Genomic DNA, 17,907 nt, shown 5'->3' with positions numbered 1-17,907 from the left:
GGGGAGGGGGTGAGGGGGGAGGGGTGAGGGATAGTAGGAGGATGAAGGTAGACGGAGTGAAATAGACTGAGTGAGTGGGGAAGGGGGGAGCGAGAGAGAAGTAAATAGAGTGGGAGTTGGTGAATGAAGGGGGTGCCCCTTGGATGGCACACCACTTAACCCCCCTCACAGTTCAAAATGTGCAGGTTTGGTGGACTGGCCATGCTGAATAGAAGGGCCTTTATTGTCACATATACTCGATGAGTACAGTGAAAACTTTATATGTCACCAATTTACAGCGCTGACCTGGATACAAGAGTATCGAGGCACAGCTTTCTTTGTTACAAGATTTGTTACAGAAATAAAATCAACGAGGAGAATGGGTCCAGAAAAGATTTACAAGTTTCACAACATTCTTCACACAAGAGGGAGACCAGAATTACACACGATATTCCAAACGTGGCCTAACCAATATCCTGTACTTAAAAGAGTTGAAGGAAAATGTTTTCACTGAGGATCCTGAGTCTTTGGAGCTTTCTTCCTGGAAATGTGGTTTAAAGTAGAGTCTGCAAATATTTTTATGGCCGAAGTAGGTAGAATTTTTGTTAAATAAAAGGTTTGAAAGGTTGTCAGAGATAGGTGGATGTGTGGATTTGAGATTGCAGTCAGATCAGTTGTGACCTTATTGAATGGCAGAGCCAGGGCCAATTCGTCTTGTCATGTTCAACGTTTACATGTAAACAATCTCTGTCCTCCAGTCTGATTCCTGAAAGGCCTACAGTAGGAAACTTGGGATTCTGCTGTATTCTACGTTGGGTTATTCGCGTCTGTTCCCAGGTTAAAACTTGCTCAAGGAATGAATTCCAGCACCAGCTGCAAATGTCTGAAGTCATGTCGGCATTACGATTCTTGGGCTGAGTTTAATTAGTGCAGGTTAGCTTTAAATCACTTTAACCACTGCTCAGGCCTCTTTCCAGTTTCTTCACAGTCTGCATGCTTTAATTAAACAAACAGCAGGAGGTCTTTGTTCTGCCTGTAATAGAATCATTAGGTCTAAGCATTATGGCTACTTGTGACCCTGTTGTCTGTTTTAAGGGGCTATTTATTTTTGCACTTCACTGCATACAGGGACTCCCTTGCTGCACACATTGTGCAAGATTACCCTACGTGGTCTTTCAGCATTTATCATGAGCCCAGAATACTAGCTCTGTCTGTGTAGTTTAACCCAGGAGGCAGTAAACTCCAAGATGTGCTGAATTGCGCTGGCTGGACCAGTTCTCCTTGTCACTGATGCGAAATCATTGATCTCAAAATAATGGGAGGAATAGATAGAGTCAATAGTTAGAGACTTTTCCCCAGGGCAGGATTGACTGGTACAAGGGGTCATAGTTTGAAGATAGGAGGAAGGTATAAAGGAGACGTCAGAGGTAGATTCTTTACGCAGAGAGTTGTGAATTCCTGCAGTGGTGGTGGAAGCAGAGTCATTGGGGACATTTAAGCGACTGCTGGACACACACATGGAGAGCAGTGAGTTGAGGGGTGTGTAGGTTAAGTTACTATATTTTACATTAGGATTAGGTCACGGCACAACATCGTGGGCCTAAGGGCCTGTTCTGTGCTGTACTTTTCTATGTTCTATAGTCTACCCCTGTTCTTTTCCCGAGGTCTCACACATGAGATGCAATTCGCACACCCCAACTTCTGCAAACAGTTAGAGTTTATTAAAGCTTGTACAAGCTCGGTGACCCCTTTGACCCTCTTCACAGGCACGCAAAATCCAGTCAAAGAGGCCGAGAACAAAGAAAACACATCCTCTTTAGCCAGGTCAGTTGGTCATGCTCACAGATACCACCACCCCCTAACTCTATGACAACATGTTATCCCGGGTACAATGGTAGGATGAGATCATCCTCGGAGATAATGCAAGTGTAAATGTCCTAATCCTGGGGAATAGTTATGCAGCCGATTTCCTGACTCAGTGATTCCCCAAGACAATGTAGGTGTGATATACTTCAGTGTTGGGGGGGTGGTGGAGGTGATGATCATGCAAATGGATTGGCTGGGGGATGGCTATGAAAGCATTTCTGAATGGAAGGTACCGAATGAGAGTTTAATTTGATAATAGCAGGAGAAGAGTAGTAAATGGCTGCCCAAATGAAATGTTGATGACAATGGGTAGTCATCCACATTGCTGCATGCTATCTGTGAGACAGAATGTTGTCTCCACCCTCTTCCAGATAGTTAAGCTTCTTGGAGAAAGACAGTACAGTTTAACCCTTTAATACTAGATTAATGTCCAGAGAGAGAGTACAATTCTAATCTTTTAACATTACACCTACATTTACAAGCTGAAGTAACTGCAAACTCTGTTTTTCAAACATAAGTTACCTTTGCAGTTTATCGATCCTGCTCTCGCCGCGAGCTTCACATTTTGACAGCTTGTGTATACCTTGTCTCAGAGGTTGAGACCACTTGTGTTGCATCACCTCTGAAAGCATTTCTCTCCATTTCTATCTTCCACCATCTCCATTAAGTTCCAGAGTCCTTGCTGAGCCATTAGCTTTCAGCTTCTTCTCTTCAGCTTGTGTGTGAGGTGCAGCTTTCAAAACACCTTCCCTCAGACCCAGCACCTAACCACCCAGCTTCACCCCTTCAATCCCCCCTGCTCCACTGTCCCAGCTTCACCTCCTCAATTTCCACCCCCCACCACCATCCTGGTTTCACCCCTCAATTCTCCACACTCAGCACTACCTACTCACTGTGTACCATGAGTACAGAATGTACCAGCTGTACATTAAAACCACAGTTTTTAAAGCTTCCGTCCTCAGTGTGTTTAGCTGTTGGAGTTAACTGATCCTTTTGCAAGCTGTGTGCTCAGCTTCAGACCTCCTTACAGGAAGGAAGTCAGGGCAAGTTGTTTGCAAAGAATACAGCTCTTAAAACAAAACAGTCACTTTTCACAACAGGTTGTATTTGTGAAAATAGGCCGTTTTGGTTTAAGGTTTAAGGTGTGTTGTGCTCTCTACTTAGAAATGAATGTGGAACAGCAAAGACCTAACGCGCCATTGGTGACTTTTGCTGAGGGATTGTGTGCTCCATGTAAGACCCCTGCTGAGAGACGGTTAGGAGAACTGGATAACATTTGGTAAGCAGCCAGAAGTCAAATAGTTTAAATCCTAACAGCCATGGTGTTTGATCATTAAAGAGTTTTGAAAAGTATGTGTATGTGGGACTGCAGAGAGCGAGAGAGAGAGAGCATGTGTGTTGGGGTGAACATCAGTCTGAAAGTTAGTCATGCAATACAGGAGAGGCCCATCGACTGTGCAATGACAATAACTACCACTAAAGGCACATTAATCCCGATTTCCTGCAGTTGTCCTATATCCTTGAATGCTATGATATTTTCAAATATTTTTGAAAGGCTGTAAGGTTTCTGGCCTCCACTGTCTTCCCAGGCTGTGCATTTCAGATTCCCATCACATTCTCATTGGAAAACAAACTTTTCTGGAATCCCCTCTGAATCTCCTGTCCCATAACCCTAAAACTATGCCCTCTTTGATTTTTTTGATTTGATTTATAATTGTCACGTGCACTGAGGTATAGTGAAAAGTGTTGTCATACGTACTTTTACAGGCAGATTGTACAAGTACATCAGGGTAACAGAACAGAGTGCAGGATACTGTGTCATAGCTACGGAGAAGAGGCAGAAAGAGATTAACATTAAAGAGGTCCATTAAAAAGTCTGAAATCAGTGGGGGAGAAGCTGTCCTTGAATCTGTTTGTACATTGGTCCTCTCCTTTTTGTCATTTATATAAATGATTTGGATGTGAGCATAAGAGGTATAGTTAGTAAGTTTGCAGATGACACCAAAATTGGAGGTGTAGTGGACAGCGAAGAAGTTTATCTCTGATTAAACAGGATCTTGACCAGATGGGCCAATGGGCTGAGAAATGGCAGATGGAGTTTAATTTAGGTACCAAAATTGGAGGTGTAGCGGTCAGTGAAAAAGCTTTCCTCAGAGTACAATGGGATCTTAATCAAATGGTCTGAGGAGTGGTAGTTGGAGTTTATTCAGATAAATGCGAGGTGCTGCATTTTGGGAAACCAAATCTTAGCAGGACTTATACACTTAATGGTAAGGTCCTAGGGAGTGTTGCTGAACAAAGAGACCTTGGAGTGCAGGTTCATAGCTCCTTGAAAGTGGAGTCGCAGGTAGATAGGATAGTAAAGGTGGCGTTTGGTATGCGTTCCTTTATTGGTCAGAGTATTGAGTACGGGAGTTGGGAGGTCATATTGCGGCTGTACAGGACATTGGTTAGGCCACTTTTGGAATATTGCGTGCAATTCTGGTCTCCTTCCTATCGGAAAGGGATCAGAAAAGATTTACAAGGATTTTGCCAGGGTTGGAGGATTTGATGTATAGGGAGAGGTTGAATAGGCTGGGACGTTGGAGGCTGAGGGGCGACGTTATGGAGGTTTACAAAATTATAAGGGGCGTGGATAGAATAAATAGACAAAGTCTTTTCCTTGGGATGGGGGAGTCCAGAGCCATGAGGGCATAGGTTTAGGTTGAGAGGGGAAAGATATAAAAGAGACCTAAGGGGCAACTTTTTCACGCAGAGAGTGGTGTGTGCATGGAATGAGCTGCCAGAGGAAATTTTGGTGGAGGCTGGTACAATTGCAACATTTTAAAGGCATCTGGATGGGTATATGAATAGGAAGGATTTGGAGGGATATGGGCCGGGTGCTGGCAGGTGAGACTAGATTGAGTTGGGATATCTGGTCGGCATGGAGGGGTTAGACTGAAGGGTCTGTTTCTGTGCTGTACATCTCTATGACTCTATATATTCAAATTTATATATCTTCTCCCCGATGGAAGAGGGTGAAAGAACATATAAAGCTCCTGTGATTGACCCCTCAACCGAGGGGAATAGCTGCTCCCTCTCCATGCCCCTCATAATCTTATATATCTCAATCATGTTCTTTACCCACCCGCAGCCTTCTCTGCTATGACCTGGTCAGGTCCAAACCCCCCTACAACCCACCCTCCCATCCTGGCACCTTCCCCTGCCACTGCAGGAATTTCATTACCTGTGCCCACACCACCTCCCTAACCTCCATCCAAGGCCCTAAAGGAGCCTTCCACATCCATCAAAGTTTTACCTGCACATCCACTAATATCATTTATTGTATCCGTTGCTCCCGATGCGGTCTCCTCTACATTGGGGAGACTGGACGCCTCCTAGCAGAGCGCTTTAGGAACATCTCTGGGCCACCCGCACCAATCAACCGTGTCCCAACATTTCAACTCCCCCTTCCACTCTGCCGAGGACATGGAGGTCCTTCACCGCCGCTCCCTCACCACCAGATGCCTGGAGGAAGAACGCCTTGTCTTTCGCCTCGGAACACTTCAACCCCAGGGCATCAATGTGGACTTCAACAGTTTACTCATCTCCCCTTCCCCCACCTCACCCCAGCTCCAAACTTCCAGCACAGCACTGTCCCCATGACTTGTCCTACCTGCCTATCTTCTTTTCTACCTATCCACTCCACCCTCCCCTTGACCTATCACCTTCATCCCCTCCCCCCCTCACCTATTGTACTCTATGCAGATTATCTCTCCACCCTTCAGGCACTCTGCCTTTATTCCTGATGAATGGCTTTTGCCCGAAACGTCGATTTTACTGCTCCTCGGATGTTGCCTGAACTGCTGTGCTCTTCCAGCACCACTAATCCAGAAGAAAATAATCCCAGCCTATCTAGTCTCTCTTTACAGCTCAATTGCTCTATCCAGTAAACGTTCTGATGAACTTCGTCTGTACCCTTGTGTTGTGCTATCACATCCTTCCTGTCGTTAGCTGACCAACACTTCACACGGTACTCCAGCTGTGGCCCAACCAATGCTCTGTACAAGACCGACATCATCTCCTTGCTCTTCTACTCTATGCCACGACCGACAAAAGCAAGTGTCCCATGTGCTGCCTTAACTATTCACTTGCTCTGCTGACTTCAGGGATCTGTGAATAATTATCCCAAGATCCCTCTGTTCCAGTGTCCTGCCATTCATTAAATACTCCCTGAGGGACCTTGACACTTGAGGACAGCATGAAAAAGACTGCTATGCTCGAGCAGGTTGATGTTACGAAGGAGGATATGCTGCAAATCATGAGGTTAAATAAATCCCCAGGGCCAGACGGGATATATTCTAGGTTACTACGACAAGCAAGAGAAAAGTTTGCTGCCCCTTTGCCGATGATCTTTGGGTCCTCATTGTCCATTGAATTAGTGCCAGATGATTGGAGGTTGGCAAACGTTATTCCCTTGTTCAAGAAAGGGAATGGGGTAACCCTGGGAATTACAGACCAGCCAGCCTCCAGTTTATGGTGGGTAAAGTACTGGAGAGGATTCTGAGAGACAGCTTTGTGATTACTTGGAAAACCATTGTTTGATTAGAGATGTTCAGCATGGCTTTGTGAGGGGTAAGTCATGCCTCAGAAATCTTATTGAGGATGTGACAAAACACATTGAAGGTGGAGCAGTGGATATGGTGTACATGGATTTTAGGAAGGCATTTGATAAGATTCTCCATGGTAGGCTTATTCAGAAAGTAAGGAGGCATGGGATACAGGGAAATTTGGCTGTCTGGATACAGAATTGGCTGGCCCATAGAAGACAAGAGGGTGGTGGTAGATGGAAAGTATTCAACCTGGAGCTCGGTGACCAGTGGTGTTCTGCAGGGATCTGTTCTGGGACCTCTGCTTTTTGTGATTTTTATAAATGACTTGGATGAGGAAGTGGAAGGGTGGGTTAGTAAGTTTGCCAATGACATGAAGGTTGGTGGAGTTCTGAATAGTGTGGAGGGCTGTTGTAGGTTGCAACGGGACATTGACAGGATGCAGAGCTGGGCTGAGAAGTAGCAGATGGAGTTCAAGCTGGAAAAGTGTGAAGTGATTCATTTTGGAAGGTCGAATTTGAATGCAAATTTCAGGGTTAAAGGCAAGATTCTTGGCAGTGTGGAGGAACAGAGGGATCTTGGAGTCATATCCATGGATCCCTTAAAGTTGCCACCCAGGTTCGATAGGGTTGTTAAGGTGTATTGGCTTTCGTTAGCAGGGGGATTCAGTTTGAGTCGCGAGGTTATGCTGCAGCTCTATAAAGCCCTGGTTAGACTAGACTTGGAATATTGTGTTCAGTTCTGATCGCCTGATTATAGGGAGAATGTGGAAGCTTTAGAGAGGGTACAGAGGAGATTTGCCAGGTGCTGCCTGGAACTCGAGGGCATGTCTTATGAAGAAAGGATGAGGGAGCTAGGGCTTTTCTCATTGCAGCCAAGGGGGATGACAGGTGACTTGATAGAGGTGTACAGGATGATGAGAGGCATAGATAGAGTAGGTAGCCAGAGACTTGTTCCCAGAGCGGAAATGGCTATTACGAGGGGGCATAATTTTAAGGTGATCAAAGGAAGATTTCGAGGAGATGTCAGAGGTCGGTTCTGGACACACAGTGGTGGGTGTGTGAAATGCACTGTCAGCAGTGGTAGTAGAGTCAGAGACATTAGGGATATTAAAGTAACTTTTAGATAGGCACATGAATGATAGTGGTATGTAGGTTAGTTTGATCTTTGACTAGGATAAAAGATTGGCACAACATCGAGAGCTGAAGGGCCTATACTATGCTGTAAAGTTCTATGTTCGATCTCTATACACGGCTTCTTGTACACAGCTCTGTACGCAATATCTCACTTGATCGAGTTTAGGTAAGGAGAAATCTTTTAATTGTATGGTAATTAAGAATGCGTAGCTGATGGATGTTATATAAGTACTTGGAGCGCTTATAAAGGGGGACTGCTGGGTCATCAGGTTGAATGGTGAGAAGCAGTTATATGTTGTGCGGCATTAAAAGTATGTTCACAAAAAGACCATCATTGTCCAGTGTCACTGACCACTGACCAAAGCCTCTCACTGACCCCTGACCATGACTCGGGCTCTCTCGTACAGTTTTTTTTTTTACTGACCCCTGACACTGCGGTTCAGAAATCTATCATTTGGGAACTTCCTTTCAGAACTTCAGTTGTGAGAGATCGGCTCTTGAGCAAGAAAGGGCACTGTCAGTTGTTGAGTTGAAACTGCTGATTCTGGCCTTTATGTGGTTTTCCTGTGAGCTTTTTAAAGCACAGCTCAGAACTGACCGTTGCTGAGAGCGACAGCTGACAATGGAGCAGTGATTGGAGCACACACGCAGGTCTCGGAATGATAGAGCTGCTCCTCCAAAACCAGTTTCTGTCTCTCCCGCCCTCACTGCCCCTCCAAACACAGACCCAATCTCTCCTGCCCTCACTGCCCCTCCAAACACAGACCCAATCTCTCCTGCCCTCACTGCCCCTCCAAACACAGACCCAATCTCTCCTGCCCTCACTGCCCCGCCAAACACAGACCCAATCTCTCCTGCCCTCACTGCCCCGCCAAACATAGACCCAATCTCTCCCGCCCTTGCTGCACCTCCCATGAACCAAGGAGACCAGCATCTGCACCACACAATTTGAGATGATGTCCTTGCCAGGTTGAGGAAATGATACAGAAAGAGGAACAGGGGTTTTTCCACCAGTAACGGATTTGGGTAGAGCTGTCATGCAGCCTTGTACAAGGCAGGACCTGGCTGCCATCTGTATCCACAGTGTGATTTACTCACAGTTGTGTGGAACTAATTTGGTCCCCTTGGCTTTTTGTGATCTTATTTTGATATAGCTGAATGGAGTGTTGGTGTGTGACATATTTCACTGCTCATTACAGAGTTGACCATTTGTGGAGAGAAGGGTCTGTTATTCGTGATAGAAAGTAGTGCTGCTGGACAGGCAGCGTTCGAGGAGCAGGAGAATCAACGTTTCCGGTATAAGCACTTCATCAGGAATCCCGAAACATCGATTCTTCTCCTTCTTGAATGCTGCCTGACCTGCTGTGCTTTTCCAGCACCACACCCTCGACTCTGATCTCCAGCATCTGCAGTCCTCGTTCTCTGTGGAAAGTAGTGATAATGTTGTTCCCTCTGTAAACTACTGCCTCTGAGGAAATTCAGAAGCAATTCCTCTCAGAACGTTTCCCAAGAAAGCTATAGAAGCAGAACAAGGACTGCAATAATAGCTATGAGGCAGGTCTGAGATTTGTGGTTTAGGAGGATTGGGTTTCCTGGAGCTGCTTGGAGTATCACGGTAGGGATTAATTTTAAATGTTTTTTTCCCCTCACCAGCAGCCAATTGGATTGAATGGGTGACTGACTGTCAGGCAGGTATGCAACTGGGAAGTAGAGTGGAATGCAGTGAAGTGGGCATTGCTGTGAGGGATTCTGGATTGGATGCGAGTTAAATATCAGACATTAGGGACTGGGGGGGGTAGAACAAGTTGAGAAATGTGGAGGAATTGGACAAATCCCTTAAGTTGTTTGCAACAAGCAAGGTGCTGACCAAATTTAGTCAGCCCTCACTGTGTCAGATATTGGATGCAATTCTGAAGTTACACAACATTTGCTAGATACTGCTGAATGTAATTAATCTGATCAATTTCAGATTATCAGTCAGACACTCAAATTTGTGTATTTGCACATACTGGAAGCTACCTTCTGTCCATATACAGGACTCTGCAGACAGACAGAACGTGTGCACTCACCTGTTTAATCTCTACAAAGGTAGTGACAGCTGGTTATTGTCTTGTTTCTCAGGACAAAGCCAAAGCCTGGTTGTTAACCGTCAATGATCATTAACTCATGCATTCTCCATGCAATGCCTCTACCAACCCGAACATGGCTTCCAACCAGTTAAAACGTTCACATCTTATAAATGTTGATTACCCTTTTTTTTCTTGGAAAACATCCTGACATGTGCAAGACAAAAAGTTTTGACAAACTGCTGTTTCAGCAGCTTTCTTTTTTTTTTGATGACTTGTATATGTTGGCTTAGAGCACTTGCATTTTAATATACTGAATCTATGATGCGCCTATCTTGTGGTTTATTTTGCTGTTGTCAGGGGTCATGCTAGCTTTCCAACTTTTTTCTGGGCACCGCTGCTGAGGTCAGTGTTAATTTCCATCCCTAATTTCCCTGGAAAATGTAGAGTTAAAATGGTAAATGGAAATATTGGAAAATAGTTTGTGACAACTGTAGTCATTTGCTTTTGTGCTGCTTGAACATTATCCAGGAAGATGATGATCAGTTGTTGCTACTGTGGTTTTAGTCCTGTTTGAGAAGCTCCAGTTGAGCTCACTGGTGATTTTACAGGACGACAGTAGTCTTAAAGTGATAGAAAATAACCAAAGGAAAAAATCATGTTTCCACACAAATCAAAAAATGTGACCAGTATTTGAAGTGGCCACAAAGCATTTATTTGCTACACATCATAACGTAGAATAATAGCATGGTGAATGCTTAGAAAAGATTTTCAAACCTTTGTGTCTGTGCTCGTGCGTTTCCACCAACTCCCTCAAACCATTCAATGATCCTGAGTCTCCGCCCTGCCCTGGGCTCTGGTACCAAGCCTGAATCCTCTCCCGTCATATTGTTAGGCCTATGTAGGACGTAGGACAGTACAGCACAATACAGGTCCATCAGCCATCCACGTTGTGCCAATCTTTTATCCTTCTCAAAGATAAAACTAACCTACATGCCCTCATTTTACTGTCATTCATGTGCCTTTCCAAGAGTTGCTTAAATGTCCCTAATGTCTCTGACTCTACCACCACCGCTGGCAGTTCATTCCACGCATCCACTGTGCTCTCTGTAAAGAACTTATCTCTGACATCTCTCCTATACCTCCTTATAATCACCTTAAAATTATGCCCCATTGAGATAGCCATTTCCATTGAGAAGCTCCAGTTGAGCTCACTGGTGATTTGACAGGACGACAGTAGTCTTAAAGTGATAGAAAATAACCAAAGGAAAAAATCATGTTTCCACACGAATCAAAAAATGTGACCAATATATGAAGTGGCCACAAAACACTTATTTGCTACACATCATAACGTAGAATAATAGCATTTTCCCAGGGTGGTAAAAGTCTCTGTCTATCTATGTCTCTCATCACCTTGTACACCTCTATCAAGTCACCTCTCATCCTTCTTTGCTCCAATGAGAAAAGCCTTAGCTCCCTTAACTTTTCTTAATAAGACATACTCTCCAGTCCAGGCAGCATCCTGGTAAATCTCCTCAGAACCCTCTCTGAAGCTTCCACATTCTTCCTATAATGGGGCAACCAGAATTGAATACAATATTCCTAGTGTGGTCTATCCAAGGCTATATAGAGCTGCAGCATAACCTCACGGCTCTTAAAATGAATCCCCCTACTAATGAAAGGCAACACACCATATGCCACCTTAACAACCCTATCAACTTGGGTGGTAACTTTTGAGGGATCTGTGAACGTGGACCCCAAGATCACTCTGTTCCTTCACACTGCCAAGAATCCTGCCTTTAACCTTGTTTGACCTTCACACTTTTCCAGGTTGAACACCATCTCCCACTTCACAACCCAACTCTGCATCCTGTCAATGTCGCAACCTACAACAGCCCTCCACACCATCCACAACTCCACCAACCTTCGTGTCATCAGCAAACTTACTAACCCACTTCTTCATCCAAGTCATTTAGAAAAATCACGAAGAGCAGAGGTCCCACTGGCACAGTGTCTCAGTGGTTAGCACTGCTGCCTCACAGCACCAGGGACCTGGGTTTGATTCCTGCCTTGGGTGACTGTCTGTGCGGAGTTTGCACATTCTCCCCGTGTCTCTGTGGGTTTCCTCTGGGTGCTACGGTCTCCTCCCACAATACAAAAATGTGCAGGTTCGGTGAATTGGTCATGCTAAATTGCCCTTCATGTTCAGCGATGTGTAGGCTCAGTGGAATTAGTCAGGGGTAAATGTAGTGTAACAGGTTAAGGGTGGGTTACTCTTCAGAGGGTCAGTGTGGACTTGTGTCAAATGGCCTGTTTCCACACTGTAGGGATTCTATGAACAGATCCCTGCAGAACACTACTGGTTACCTAGCTCCAGGCTGAATACTTTCCATCTACCACCACCCTCTGTCTTCTATGGGCCATCCAATTCTGTATCCAGGTAGCCAAATTTCCCTGTATTCCATGTCCCCTTACTTTCTGAATGAGCCTGCCATGGGGAACCTTATCAAACACCTTGCTAAAACGCGTATATACCTCATCCACTGCTCTACCTTTGACTGTTTTATCATGTCCTCAAATAATTCGATAAGGTTTGTGAGGTATGCCCAATTTTCCTGCTCCTCAAACGCTGCCTGACCTGCTGTGCTTTTCCAGCACCACTCTAATCTAGACTCTGATCTCCAGCATGGTTTTCCCTGTTCCCGTTCTTGAACAAGGGAATAGCGTTTGCCAACCCCAATCACCTGGTACTACTCCAGTGCACAGTGAGGACACAAAGATCATCGGCAAAGGCGCAGCAATGTTATCCCTTGCTTCCTGTGTGTATATCCCGTCTCGTCCAGGGGATGTATCTATCCTCATGATTTTCAAAATTTTCAGCACAGCTTCCTCCTTAACATCAAACAGTTTGAGCATATCAGTCTGTTTCATGTTGTCCTCTGAAACGTCAAGGTCCCTCTCAGTAGTGAATACTGAAGCAGAGTATTCATTAAGGACCTCCTCTGCCTCCAGATGCAAGTTCCCTACACTATCCCTGATCAACCCTACCCTCACTCTTTTTTTGAATTAGAATTAGAATTCCTACAGTGTGGAAACAGGCCCTTCGGCCCAACAAGTCCACACCACCCTTCCGAAGAGTATCCCACCCAGACCCATTACCCTACATTTCCCCTAACTAATGCACCTAACCTATACATCCCTGAACACTACGGGCAATTTAGCGTGGCCAATTCACCTGACCTGCGCATCTTTGGACTGTGGGTGGAATCTGGAGCACCCGGAGGAAACCCACGCAGACACGGGGAGGAAGTGCAAACTCCACACAGGCAGTTGCCTGAGGCTGGAATTGAACTCGGGTCCCTGACGTTGTGAGACAATAGTGCTAACCACTGAGCCACCGTGCCACCCCTTGGCCATCCTCTTGTTCCTTATATAAGTTATTTGTGCACTATCCCCCTAGCCCCATATCTCCATCCATATGTTGTAATTATACCAACTTCTACCACTTCCTCTGGCAGCACCTTTCATACGTGCACTATCCTCTGCATGAAAAAATTGCCCCTTGGGTCCCTTTTATATCTTTCCCCTCTAACCTTAAATCTATGCATTGTACTTTTGGACTCCCTACCATGGAAAAAGACCTTGGCTACTCACCCTAATCATGCCCCTCATTATTTTATAAACCTCTATATGGTCACCCCTTAACCTTGATCGCTCCTGGGAAAATAGCTAGTCTATTCAGTCTGTCCATATAGCTAAAACCCTCCAACCCCAGCAACATACTTGTAAATCTTATCTGAACCCTTTCAAGTTTAACAACATTTTTCCTATAGCAAAGGGGCCAGATTTGAATGCAGTATTCCAAAAGTGGCCCAGCCAATGTCTCATGCAGCTGCAACATGTCATCCCAACTCCTATACTCAATGCACTGACCAACTTCGGCGGGTCGGTGTGGACTTGTTGGGCCGAAGGGCCTGTTTCTACACTGTAAGTAATCTAATCTAATCTAATAAGGTTGAAAAATGTGGTGCTGGAAAACAGCAGGCCAGGCAGCATTCGAGGAGCAGGAGAATCGACGTTTTGGGCATAAGCCCTTCAGGAATGAGGCTGGTGTGCCAAGCAGACTGAAATGAAAGGTAGAGGGGAGGGAATTTGGGGGAGGGGTGTTGGGAATACGATAGGTGGAAAGAGGTGAGGGAGAAGATTGCATGTCAAGAGGGTGGTGCTGAATCCGGGGGTTGGGACTGAGATAAGGTGGGGGTAGGGGAAATGAGGAAGCTGGAGAAATAAAGGGAAGCATACCAAATGCCACTTTCACCACCCTGTCTACCTGCAACTCCACTTTCAAGAAACTGTGAACATGCATTCCTAGGTCTCATTGTTTGGCAACATTCCCCCAGGACCTTACCATTAAGTATATGATTCCTGCTCTGACTTGCCTCACCAAAATGCAACACCTCGCATTTATCCAAATTAAACTCCATCTGCCACTCCTTGGCCCATTATACTATGAGATAACCTTCTTCACTATTGACTCCACCTCCGATTTCAGTTTCATCTGCAAACTTAGTAACCATTTCAATTATTTCACATCCACAAATGATTTGTGTACATGACGAAAAGCAGTGGACCCAACACTTATTCTTGCTGCACACCACTGGACACAAGCCTCCAGTTCGAAAGTTTAACAGAATGATAGAACTGGTAAATGGCAAATGTTCCAATATAGTAACATCCCACAACATCCCTTGTAAAGGCAAATTCAGGAAAACTTATTATCTCGCATACGACTCTGACAGCAGGAAGAAGACCCAAACTTTTAGCTCGAACAGAGTGAAAGCTTGGATAACCAGCTTCAATATCCAGTAACTGCTGAAAGCTAAACCCAAACCCTGGTTCCACCCATATTTTTTATTGTTCCAACATTTTAAAAAAAATCTTAAGGCACCTAAAGCTGTTTACTTTATTAGCTTGCAGCACACCTCTGTCTCAATCTTTGTTCATAAGGCAAAAAAGGACAAAATACACCTCTTCAATCATTGTATTGTCACACTAAGGAAAAAGATGCTCTCTCTGTCCCTTACAGTCCTTCCCAACCCTAGACTGTGATTTGTGAGATTCTGATATTGCAGACAGGTATTAAGCAGAAATTTCCACCCACTGTATATGAAGGATTGGAGATCTCTCTTTCCCACCTTTCTGATCCCCTCTCCCGCTTTTCCTTCCATCAACTCCTTCCCAAGCCTTGCTCTTTTTCTTGGATTCTGAGAGTAATTGCTGAAGAATTCAATTCTTAATGCAGCCAGTGTAACCTGCACTTTATATTCCCAGGTGTATCGCCATGGAGACCGATCTCCGATCCATACATTCAAAACAGATCCTCATAAGCCGGAGGACTGGCCACAAGGCTTTGGCCAGCTTACGCAGGTCAGTTGGTCCTTGTCGCACACTCGCTGCCTCTTGCAGTCTCTCCTGCCTGCTCTCTGATCACTGTGAAGCTGTGTGAGAGACTGGGGAAATCTGGATGCTGCTCGTCATGGCTCAGTGTGGAAGAACTCGAATGGGTATTTCTGTATCAGCATGGTGTGTTTATTCCTGTTCTCACCTGTAAGATCACATCCGTGGACTGCTCCTATAAATCGTCTTCAGTTTAATATTAGGATGGACAGGTATATGCCACACTGAGCACACCCCAATAGCTCATGCCCCTATCTGTCTGTCTGTCTGTCTTTCTCCTCTGAGGATATTGACACATGTACAGGCAATTGTCACAAACGGTTGCCATTCCTCCACCAGTCTCATTCCAGATATGAAAGGCTTGGGGGGGGGGTTAGTATACCATGTGGCGAGTCGCTCCCATCCCAACCCAGCACAATACAGACTCCCGATATCTAAGCAAAACTGACTGGACAGCCCTGACTGGCTTCCTTTGCTTTGCCTCCAGGGCACTGAGGCTAATTTTGCCTCGTAATTCCCACGTTGCTTGACAAGAGTCGACCCATTCCCACCAGGCTGGTCCCTGGGACCTCGTATTTCTCCCCGCACTGGGTGTCACTGAGTCGTGAAGGGAACGGGCGTCCAGTGTGCTGGATTGAAACTGGAGGTGGAGAAGGTTACTGTTGGAGTGAATCCTTGTGATTGTGAGCTGATGTCTGGTGCTGACTGGTCTCCTTCAGTAATGACCAGGGATTCCTGCTGCTCTTTTCCAGGTTGGGATGAGGCAGCATTATGAGCTGGGCCGGTTTCTGCGACAACGTTATGAAGATTTCCTCAACTCCTCGTACGACCGACAAGAGGTGAGGGGTGTTGTGGGAGGAGAGTAAGTGATGGTGTTTGTGTGTGTGTGTCTGTCTCAGCGAGCAACTGAATAAGTGAGGAGCTTAGTGAGGGCTAAACAATTCACTGTCAACTGAAGGGTTAGCTCAACAGTGAACGCCACAGAGTGCACATGCTGGGTTTTTCTCACTTGTGTTTCACTGGTAACCTGTGTTTGACGCTCAGGTCTTCAGTTGTGCTGACTCCAACACATTATTACACAGTCGCTGATGCTGGCTGTGGTCATTTTGGCAAATAGCAAATGTGAGGTGATAAACCCAACTCCTGTACTCAGTACTCTGACTGATAAAGGAAAGCATACCAAACGGCTTCTTCACTATCCTATCTACCTGCGACTCCACTTTCAAGGAGCTATGAACCTGCACTCCAAGGTCTCTTTGTTCAGCAGCACTCTCTAGGACCTTACCATTAAGTGTGTAAGTCCTACTAAGATTTGCTTTCCCAAAATGCAGCACCTTGCATTTATCTGAATTAAACTCCATCTGCCATTTCTCAGCCCATTGGCCCATCTGGTCCAGATCCCGTTGTAATCTGAGGTAACCCTCTTCGCTGTCCACTACACCAAATGGCTAGTTCTCACTGTATTCCATGAGATCTAACCTTGCTAATCAGTCTCCCATGGGGAAAATTGTCGAACACCTTACTGAAGTCCGTATAGATCACATCTACTGCTGTTCCCTCATCAAGGGGAATAGGTCTGGGTGGTTTGCACTTCGGCGGGTCAGTGTGGACTTGTTGGGCCGAAGGGCCTGTTTCCACTCTGTAACTAATCTAATCATTGTGGGTGGCACAGTGGGTGGCACTGCTGCCTCACAGCGCCAGAGACCTGGGTTCAATTCCAGACTCAGGCGACTGACTGTGTGGAGTTTGCACATTCTCCCCGTGTCTGCGTGTGTTTTCTCCGGGTGCTCCGGTTTCCTCCCACAGTCCAAAGATGTGCACGTCAGGTGAATTGGCCATGCTAAATTGCCCGTAGTGTTAAGTAAAGGGGTAAATGTACGGGAATGGGTGGGTTACGCTTCGGCGGGTCAGTGTGGACATGTTGGGCCGAAGGGCCTGTTTCCACACTGTAAGTAATCTAATCTAATCTTCCTTGTTACTACAAAAAACTCAATCAAGTTTGAGAGACATGATTTCCCATGCACAAAGCCATGTTAACTATCCCGAATCAGTCCTTTCCAAATACATGTACATCCTGTCCCTCAGGATTCCCTCCAACAACTTGCCCACCACCGAGCTCAGGCTCACCAGTCTATAGTTCCCTGGCTTGTCTTTACCGCCCTTCTTAAACAATAGCATCACGTTTGCCAACCTCCAGTCTTCCGGCACCTCACCTGTGACTATCGATGATACAAATATCTCAGCAAAAGGCCCAGGAATCACTTCTCTAGCTTCCCACAGAGTTCTTGGGTACACCTGGTCAGGTCCTGGGGATTTATCGACCTTTAACCGTTTCAAGACATCCAGCACTTCCTCCTCTGTAATCTGGACATTTTGCAAGATGTCACCATCTATTTCCCGACAATTTATATCTTCCATATCCTTTTCCACAGTAAATATTCATTTAGTATCTCCCCCATTTTCTGTGGCTCCACACAAAGGCTGCCTTGCTGATCTTTGAGGGGCCCTAGTTACCCTTTTGTCCTTAATATATTTGTAAAAACCCTTTGGATTCTCCTTAAATCTACTTGCCAAAGCTATTTCATGTCCCCTGATTTCCCTCTTAAGGATACTCCTACTTTCTTTATACTCTTCTAAGGATTCACTCGATCTATCCTGTCTATACCTTACATATGCTTCCTTCTGTTTCTTAACCAACCCTTCAATTTTTTTAGTCATCCAGCATTCCCTATACCTACCAGCCTTCCCTTTCACCCTGAAAGGAATATACTTTCTCTGGATTCTCGTTATCTCATTTCTGAAGGCTTCCCATTT

At 45.4% G+C, this 17,907-nt stretch overlaps 1 protein-coding gene across 1 annotated transcript in view; it reads left to right on the top strand.

Moving 5' to 3' along the window:
* The window catches only part of LOC122558004 (lysosomal acid phosphatase-like), a 45,838-nt gene that overhangs the window by 1,432 nt on the left and 26,499 nt on the right, over nt 1–17,907 (top strand). The window contains exons 2-3 of the mRNA XM_043706321.1: nt 14,968–15,063; nt 15,846–15,932. Coding sequence (XP_043562256.1) covers nt 14,968–15,063; nt 15,846–15,932 — 183 coding nt within the window. The remainder of the gene's footprint in view (nt 1–14,967; nt 15,064–15,845; nt 15,933–17,907) is intronic.

Source organism: Chiloscyllium plagiosum, chromosome 16 (genome assembly GCF_004010195.1).
Source record: "Chiloscyllium plagiosum isolate BGI_BamShark_2017 chromosome 16, ASM401019v2, whole genome shotgun sequence".
Taxonomy (NCBI): domain Eukaryota; kingdom Metazoa; phylum Chordata; class Chondrichthyes; order Orectolobiformes; family Hemiscylliidae; genus Chiloscyllium; species Chiloscyllium plagiosum.
The sequence above is the reverse complement of the archived record's forward strand: the minus strand, read 5'-3'. Positions and strand labels throughout refer to the sequence as shown.